Source organism: Populus euphratica, unplaced genomic scaffold, assembly GCF_000495115.2.
Source record: "Populus euphratica unplaced genomic scaffold, PopEup_1.0 scaffold2287.1, whole genome shotgun sequence".
Classification (NCBI taxonomy): Eukaryota; Viridiplantae; Streptophyta; class Magnoliopsida; order Malpighiales; family Salicaceae; genus Populus; species Populus euphratica.
This window is the reverse complement of record NW_011502177.1, coordinates 14,529-24,790: the sequence shown is the minus strand read 5'-3', so window position 1 is coordinate 24,790 and position 10,262 is coordinate 14,529. Positions and strand designations below refer to the sequence as shown.

Genomic DNA, 10,262 nt, shown 5'->3' with positions numbered 1-10,262 from the left:
ATCAAACTATATTAAATTTTTTATCAAATGATAAAAAAATCCTGTAAGACCCACATTGGAAAGCCAACTTCACGATGATTCAATTTTTTAAAGTTTTGAGTGGTCATATCTTTTACTCCTCCTATCTCATGTGCTGTCATGCTTCCAAGGATTCTACCAACGTACGTAGAAATCTACACTCCCAATCTGGTGATAGTGGCCTTCTCTTTTTTTAACCATGCATGGGAAAGCGTATTTTAAGTTTGTGTGTGTGTAGAATAAGCAAAAACACCTTGGATTCATTAAAGTTGTCTTGCTGAAAAGAAAAGAAAAAGAAAAAAAGAAAGAAAAAGGTCATGAAAACAAAGGAAACAAAACAAGTTTACAAAATACAAAATCCAGGTAAGAGAAGTTAAAGCATAATTGAATGATTGAATATAAAAAGGGGTGTTCTCCTTCACTCACTTTCACAGTTCACTCAGTATTTCTTTATTTCCATTAATGCTGCCAAGAAAAACTCTGGCACTATTTGTGACTTGATACAATACATGTAACCAGTAAGATCTCTCTCTCTCTCTCTCTCTCTCTCTCTCTCTCTCTCTCTCTCTCTCTCTCTCTCTCTCTCTCTCTCTCTCTCTCTCTCTCTCTCTCTCTCTCTCTCTCTCTCTCTCTCTCTCTCTCTCTCTCTCTCTCTCTCTCTCTCTCTCTCTCTCTCTCTCTCTCTCTCTCTAATTATGCAAGCAAGTTCAGTTTTTATCCAGCTCATGACACATTCTCATCTTGTTTTCATACTTCTATTTGTTGTTCAGTTCTGCTCTATACTAGGCTACACTACCAGGTATTTCCATTGAAATAGAGTAAATGTTGAAGTTAATTACAATGCTAGACCATCCAGTAGGGATCCCTGCTTGCTTTACATCCGGTGAGAAGGTAACTGATGATCCTGCCACAGTAACCAGGTCAGGGCAGAGTGTTTTCGTGTCTGTTTATCGTACAAAGATTGCTGATCAGTGTCGTTTGATCACAATAAAATGGTGCAAGAATCTGTTGCTCCATGGTCTATCAGTATCGCTTGAAGGTCCTGAGGGAGAGAGCCACTACACCTGCAAAGTGGAGCTGAAGCCTTTGTATTTTTGGAGGAAACAGGGCTCCAAACGGTTTGTAGAGGAGGGTAAAGCTGTGGATATCTTCTGGGACCTCAAGGCTGCAAGATTCAATGGTGAAACTGAGCCTAATTCTGAGTACTATGTTGCTGTTGTTTGCGATGAAGAGGTTGTGCTTCTTCTTGGTGATCTAAAGAAATATGCTTATAGGAAAACTGGGTGCAGGCCTGGTCTTATTGATCCCATTTTGGTTTCAAGAAAGGAACACATATTTGGCAAGAAGAAGTTCGCTACAAGAATCAAGTTCCATGAGAAAGGAAGGTTTCATGAGATCTCAATCGAGTGCAAGAATAGATGTAATTACAGTGGCAATCTTAGTAATGGGAACTCTATTAACGGGGATGACCCAGAAATGGAAATAAGGATCGATGGAGACTTGGTCATTCATGTGAAGCATCTCCAATGGAAATTTAGAGGTAACGAGTCTATTAAACTTCATAAACTAAGAGTAGAAGTATATTGGGATGTCCATGACTGGCTATTTAGTCCTGGTTTAAGGCATGCTTTGTTTATTTTTAAGCCAATAATGTCATGCACATCTCTATCACCACTATCGACGTCATCTTCATCACCACCATTATCTTCATCGACATTGACACCACTGTCCTCTCAGACAGGACCTGGTTCTGGTTCACTAGAGAGGCTTGATGCAGATGGTGAGTCATTTGATTTTTGCTTGTTTCTCTATGCTTGGAAAGCTGAATGACAGGGATATACAGAAGCACCAACGTTACATCATCATCAACACCCAAGAGAATAAGGTTGTAAAAAGTAAAGGAAAAATGGGGTGTTCATGGGATGGGCCAGCAGCATGAGGTAGTGAGGATACAGATTGGGTTAAGACAGTAACAGATGATTTGGTTAAGAAAGGAAATGGGGTCCAATACTGAGGTGGGTAGTTAGCTACAGCCGGGGTTGAGCAAGTGGCCATAAGTGGACAAGACAGATAGCATCACATAACATGGCCAACATTAATTTTTCACATCTAGAGGCATCTTCCTGTCTATCTTCTCAAAATCATCTTTTCCTCTCTCTCTTCTCTCTCACTTGATCTGGTCTTGAAATACGAGCAGTTTGCTTTCAGATTATAGTATCAATGTTATATGCTTCCTTAATTTTATATATATAGAGAAAAATATAACATGTTTTCAGTAGGCTACTGAATGTCTGTATCAGGCAAAACAAGGCAAATGCGTGTGATATTGACGAGCGTAGGGGAGGATTTAACGGGATACATATGCACGTTTCTATGCATATAAAACCTTTTCACTTGATTTGTTCACTCGTTTCTTTTGCCTTCTCACATTCACTCTCCCATTTATTTACTTATACGAACGCGTAGGTTTTTCTGTTCATAATCTTTCCGGGAAGCTAAGTTCCGGCGACACCTTGACTAGTATTCTTTCTATGGAAACTAGAGATAAACTGGCCTGGTGAATTGATAAATAAAACCTTTTCAAGGTGCCAATTCTATTATAATAGACATGTATACAGAAGATTATGTAAAAACGTATTCGAAGATCCAAGGTAAATGCGTTTTAATCCCGTATATATATTGCTCGGACTCAGATTCATATCTGACATACCATTGAATCGTTTTTCGTAGTGTTCGATGTTTGAATCTCAACCATACAAATTTGACATGGGACGTGTAATAATTGACATTCATAAGTATTCTATAAGCCAAATTCTATAAGGATTGAGTTTGTTTGAATGGCCAAATTACTAGAAAATGTTAAAATAAATTCTTTATTTTTCTTAGTGATTTTATTTTCTTATTTAATTTATGAATCCTAATTAATGATAATTAAATTTTATTAGCTATGCAACATTCAATAATTATTTCTTTTCTATAAAAATTCAGGTCCATGACTAATATAAATAAAGATATTTATTTGTTAATAAATAAATAAATAAAAATAACTAATTATTAACCATGTAGGTGGTGGTCAAGTGGTAAGAACCTGGGATCATGGGGTTTACTCCCTCTGTGGTCTCAGGTTCAAGTCCTTGGTTGCCCATATGATGGCTACTAGAGACTTACATGGTCATTAACTTCAGAGCCCGTGGGATTAGTTGTGGTGCGCGCAAGCTGACCCAAACACCCATGTTAATTAACAAAAAAAAGAAGATAACTAGTTATTTTTTGAATAAATTATTAGATTAAACATATTAAAAGATTTAATCAAAACTTTTTAGTTTAGAGTTTTAATTATATATAGTCTAAGGATTGTAATTTTTCTATAATTTAGGGATATAATTTTTAAAGCTTGAGCCCGTGGGATTAGTCGTGGTGCACGCAAGCTGACCCAAACACCCACGTTAATTAACAAAAAAAAAGAAGATAACTAGTTATTTTTTGAATAAATTATTAGATTAAACATATTAAAAGATTTAATCAAAACTTTTTAGTTTAGAGTTTTAATTATATATAGTCTAAGGATTGTAATTTTTCTATAATTTAGGGCTATAATTTTTAAAGCTTGAGAAAGTCTAACATTCTATCTTTTTTTATATGCTGTGTTAATTTATATAAAGTAGGTTAGTATGTTTGTTGAATAAAGGTATTGACAACATCATTCCATCTCGCGAGACAAATCAAGGAATGAAGTCTATTTGGAGCTCTATAAGGGCTAAATAGATAGCATAAAGAACTCAATTGCAAGGATTTTATAGGTTGTATCAATTGTTAAGCAAACAAGAAAATAGGTAGACCAAATCCTAAATATATTCTTTCAAGCCTATATAAACATTATATTTATATGCAGAGTGGTGTTTATAAAAGACAATACACTAAAGATTTAGTTTTCATTTATTCTTTTTGTAGATGCATTTTCAATTTTGATGAAATTTCTTCTTCTTATTTTATAGGGATTTTTTTAAGAAACTTTTTATAGGCATCATATCTATATAATGTATTGTTTACAAATCTAGATTCCAATAAGATGAGAGCTATAGAAAAACTAGATTGGTGTTTTTGGGTTCAAAAATTTATTTTTTAACTTATTTGACATGAAAAACCAAAGAAACCCCTAAAGATCTCAATAACCTAGATTCCAACCATTTAAGGTGGCAAGAGAATCAGGTTGGGGTGTTTTTAAGTTCAAAAGTCTGTTTTTTAACCTATTTCACATAAAAAATAAATAAACACCCTAGTAACCTCAATAAACCAATTTTTCAACTCAAAACACCTTAAATTGGTTCAAAAACACCAAATCAATTGAAAAGAATTCTCTCTCGAGCTTAATGTACTTTTTCAAGTAAGATGAAGGTAAGAAACCATCATCATAGAATTCCTCTCGTCGAATGAAATCATCTATCACCAATCTTAGCTGTTTGTATTGTTAAAATAGTGACAATTGAAACCTTTCTCTCTCTACCACTATTTTCTGATAAATTTCTTTGTCATTTCTCAAACCTAAAGATTTAAAATTGAACAAAATTAATTTTTATAGAAAAATAATATTTGTTATAAATCTAGGGTTAGCTATATATTCTCACCGTGTTTTATATTTTAATCATCTACCTTTTAATTCTACAAGTTTGAGTCAATTGCAAAACAAGTTTGAGCCAGCACATATATTTTTTGTCATTCTTATAATCGTTAAAATGTTGTCTTCTTTTGCTTAACTCGAAGAGAAACACTCTTGTAAGGCACTTTTAACCGGAAACACTCGAGCAAAATAGCTAGAAACATAAACAAATAAATGAGATCTACTCTTGAAATTTATAATAAAATTAATTAGCTCCTTATATTATAAGATGTTATTTTTTCTAGCTCAATATACATCACATAAATCAAGCAAATTATATACATAGCTCTGACAAAAAAACACTAGCTTAGAGTTGGACCCAATAAATATATGAGGAGCATCTTATAGAATGGTAAACTATGATAAACATAGCTAATTATAAGATCATGTCTAAAGATTTAATATTAATAGTTATATTTATACAGCAGAATATGGACAACAAAATACTTTCTTTTGATGACAATGAGATGATGTTGCCAATGAGACTATTTAATGCTTTCTAACATTATTGTTTAATACAAATACTAATAATAATAATAAATTAGACTTAATAAATATTTTTCTTTAGTAAAACCATCTGCCCAATAATAATAATAATAATAATAATAATAATAATAAATCTAACCTTGTCACAAGTTAAAAACATTACCATAAAATTAGTAAATACAAACGAAATAAATCTATTGGTATATTCTACAAAGTTGGAAAAACAACACTACAAATATCACTTTAACTGTTAACTCAATGATGACAATACATACGGTTCTCCAATAAATGATATGTTAAATCATACTGAGAAAATTACCGATAGAATGAAGCATGTGTTTTTCTTATTGCGCATGTTTCGTCTATAAAGCTATCGGTGAATTTAGTAATGACAGACTTATCGATATACCAAAAATTATTGACAAGCATTTTTTTTTACGGACATTTTCCATTCATAATCTTAACAGACATTTTCCATCCCTGATCCTAATGGAAAAATAATCACAGATGGACTGTTAGTGTAAAATGTCGAAAGAAATTTTCATTACTAAAATTGTTAAATCTAGTAGTGAAAATTTTACAATCTTCACTTACCAATACCAAACCACTCTACTAGGAAGAACTTGTTCTTTCTACAAGAGGCATTAGGTGTTGCTTCCATCGATGCAGATGCAGGAGCTACAAGGTTATTCTAATAGTGTTAAAAAACATTAGATTTTAAAGGATAAATACCAATATTTTTAGGGTTATAAAAGAAATAAAATGTCTTGTTTAGAATTAAAGTTTGGCATTACATATTCTTTTCTTCTCCCAAACTTTTGTACCAATAGAAATGATCACAAACACTTAATTGGATCAATAATGCATTACCTGACTTGGTTGTATTCACTTTAGGTTTTCCATTTCTCATGTCATTAGAAATAACAAAAAACTAATTGCAGTGAAAAAATTAAAATAGATAAGGCATATGTAGTTCACGGTGGATTGGAACACTAAAATTACATATTTGCCCTTAATCAAGAAAATCAATTAACTAACCTTGAAGGGTAAATGAGTATTTTCACGGGGTTCATTAGCATGACCTAATTACCGTAGTAAAAATACTATGGATAAAGTATAATTCATTATAGATTATAACAATAAAATTACATCTTTACCCTTAACCAAGAAAATCAATGAACTAGTCTTGGAGTGTAAATAAATATTTTCAAAAGATTCATTAGTCATTCTTTGATTGATCGAGGGAAGTGCAACCTTTCTGCATTTTTTTTACATAGTGAAATGATTTAATTACCCCTGAAAGAAAAAAAAATTCAATAGCCTTATAAGGGCTTTTTTAAGGATTCCATTTTTCAAAGCACATTAAAACTACCATATTACCATTAGATTAAAAATTAAAACAAGACTTAAAGGGCTTTTTTATACTTTCACATTGATTTTTTTGTTATTATTAAGTGAGCCAAAAATAGTCTTTCTTATAATCCCTACCAGTTGTATTTTTTTTCTTTTTTTTTTCCACTAAAAAACTTCACAATGCCCATTTATTTTTTTTTTATATAAGATAGTCCTTGTTCTTTTGTTGTAATTTTTTTATTTGAATAAATTATTTCAATTTAAAAATTATTTTCAATTTCATCCTCTAATTTTTTTCACATCTCAAATTTAGTCGATATTCTTTTCATTGCTTATTGTTTTTAATTAAGATGATTTTTAAAATTGATTTTTTTATGATTTCATTTCCTTTAATTTTTTTTATATCAAGTTTGAATCTCATTCTTTCAATTGTTATTTTTTTATTTTGCTTGGCAAATTTTCTTAATTGACTGTTTTTTTCGATTTCATCTTTCAATATTAATTTGATTGAAAATTGATTTTCTTAATTGAGTTTAGGTATATGATTTCATGGGTTATGAATTTAGGTGATCAACCTAAGTTTAAAATATTTGCTCAGGTTTACTTTGTTTTTCATATTATTAAATTAGGATTGTCTATGTTTTTTTAATATTATTAAATTAATTGAGTTTATTAAACTAAGTTGTCTCAATGACTGAGAATCTTGATTTTCTTTTTTTGATTCCTTAAAAACTCTAATGTCACCTTAAATATGTTTCTTTTTTGTATTTAGAAAGATTTAATCTGGCCCGCGGCTTAATGTTAACCACTAATATAGGTTTACTCAAGTCACTTTTGTTAGGTCCTATTTTTAAACTAACATTTTTTTTTATTTCCATCTTCAATAAATTGTTCATTAAAAATAGGCTTTCTAATTTATTTCGATATGAATTCCATGAGTTTATCGAATTCTTTTAAGGAGAGAAGGGATGATAAGATTTGAACTACACTAAAAAACCTATTAGAAGTTCTAAATGGGCCAATCATCAGGTTAAGGATAAAAAAATCTCAAATATGCATTTAAGGGGCTTATTCTGAGTATTTGGGTAAAGATGAATTTTAAAGAATCTACATCTTTAACAAGTGATGATCAGACCTTAGTTAATCTAATATATGTGCAAGAGGGATTTGATTCATCTACTTCATAAGATACTTAGTTTCAACAATTATAATTTTTTTTTTGTTTTCATATGTTTTATGAATTCTAAGTTATTGGAGGATTTCTTATTATGTGTGAACATTAAGGGCTAAGGAAGAGTTAATTTCCTTATTTATTCAGGATTCCAAGGGGCGACAATAATATCTATTCAATCAAGGGGGTTTTTTTAAGCAAGAAATTTATTCACCACTTGTTTATTTAAATTTCTATAGTGCGGCAACTAAGGTTTAATTTGAGGAAAATTATTTTTTATTTTTTATTTAGTTTTGGGCCTTATTTGAGATACTTTGAACCTTATTTTAATTTGAGTTGATGTTAGCCTATGAGATCAACTAGGATTTATTTTATTTCAAGTGTAAGTATTATTTTTGTTAGAAAATAATTTATTAGAATGGAAATACATCTTGTCGCATATCATTATATGTAAGAAAGAAAATTCTCTTAATTTGATTTTTCATTAAACTATTACAACTTATCTAAGAATTGACCAAGTTTCATGATGTCTTTCATATTTCTCATAAACATCTCTTCATAGGCTTTAGGTAGGGGGTTTTGCGGTTACTTATAATATTGGTTTCTCGGTATAGATTATTGTTTTGTCAAGCTTAAAGCTTGAATTTAGCTTTCTATAAAAATAATTATTTGATTATGAATTTTTGTATTTTTATATTTATGTGGTTCACATCAATGACACTACTTTCAAAATACTCTATCTTACTATAATAACCAACCACATACTTAAAACACAAAAAAAAATATCAAGATTAGTTACCACTTATTTTCATGTCCCGAAAAGAGTTATACCAACACCTGATCAAGTTATTGCAAATCTTCCATGTGCATTATAGTTCCTTACAACCATTTTATCTATAGTGGTACAAGTGAAAGGAGAAATGTTATTGCCATTTTGAGGGTGATAGGCTATAGCACTAAGACTTGCAATTCATTCAAGAAATGGGTTGGTGTACTTATTAAACACGGGTGGATAACTTTTGAAAGGGATTTAAATTCACTTAATGTTTAATTAATTATAGATAACAAAAATAAACATTTGTAAAATTGAATACAAATCAAATGTTGAGATATTTATTTCAAATTATGATAATCTTATAGAAAGCTAACTAAAATAATATATAAAAAAAATTCAAAATTAAGTCAATATTAAAGGATAAAATTAAAAGAAAAATAAAGAAAATTATAAAAAAAAGAAAGAAATGGAAATGTGAAATACAAAAGGTGTCAAAAAGAGTCACCTCCTTCAGTGTGTATATAGTTGAGTTGATATTACCAACTCTTTTAGATGTATTAGGTAATAAGTCAAAGAAATTTTAAAAAATTAAAACTATTCCTTTCCTAAAAGTAAACCAAATGTGTTTTAAAAAAATCTTAAATATAAAAATAAATAAGGAATGAACTTAGAACTACTAAGCCTACTAATGAACCCAGGTCTATATGTATATAGGCTCCTAACCTTATCTTAAAGAAAGAATAAAACAATAAAACAAGATAAAAGCTTGGGATAATTATAAAAAAAACATTATATAGTTTACTTTTTTTTTCACTTTCTCTTAAAATCAACCTAATTTTTCAAATTTGATAAAATTATCAAATTACCCTTATATATAAAACATAACACAAACATCACAAATCCTCTTCATTTTTTCTAACCTAACCACCTCCTCTTCCCCCTTAGTTTTGATATCTCAATCAAAATATTAATCATAAATGCTAGATAATTATTGTTTAAATGAAGATCAATACAAACAATTCAAAAGATGAATCAAAACTAAGCTCATTGTTTTTACAACAATATTTATGTGGAAAAATCTAGTTTCTCACTCACCATGACGAATAAAAAACTATTAAGATTTCTAGCCAAATTAAAAGAGGCTTCACTTCTACCATGTGGGTGTACTTTTAAGAACATAGTTTGGCTAGGTAAGTTATTTGGTTTCTAACCAAATAATAATAAAAATAAATGTCTTTAACATCACTTATTAAAGTAAAAAAGTATTAAAGAAGTCTTGAATAACAAATAATTTCTTGGTCACAGTAATTTTGTTTTTTAAAAAAAAAGACAAAACAGAGATAAGAAAAAAAAGTTTAGAAAAAAATCATCTTTCTAATGATTTTGGACCCACCATCATCATTATAATAAAGCTCAAACCCCCCACCACCACCTTATATCGACCATTGCCGATCATGTAATGTTTTTGTTTGAATCATGGGTTTTCAATTTCTTCAATGAACTCAAATTCATGTTTTGGGCAAATTATAGAGTTTTGTCTCTAAAGTGAAAAGGTTGCACCTGTAGCACTAATATGACTACGTAGTTGAAGATGACCTCAAATTGGACAAAACCCAAAAACAAATTTGGGTTAGATTTGAAAGATTAGAGCTTTATGGTGTTAGAAATAGGGATGGCTGTTTGGAGTGGTTTGCAATTAAGGTTACAAGGAAAGATGTAGTCCTAGGAGTTGGGCAACGTCCTTTGTCTCCTTCACAATTTGCGTGAAATTAACCCCTCCCTCACCTCTTCCATCGCGCTTC

The 10,262-nt window shown here is 30.3% G+C and overlaps 1 protein-coding gene across 1 annotated transcript; it reads left to right on the top strand.

Moving 5' to 3' along the window:
- Positions 1–1,119: 1,119 nt before the first annotated feature.
- On the top strand, positions 1,120–2,235 carry LOC105118926 (uncharacterized; the record flags this gene model as incomplete). Its single annotated transcript, XM_011016986.1, has 1 exon — positions 1,120–2,235. A coding segment is annotated over one exon (729 nt), but the record flags the coding sequence as incomplete, so codon positions are not given.
- Between the last annotated feature and the right edge of the window lie 8,027 nt (positions 2,236–10,262).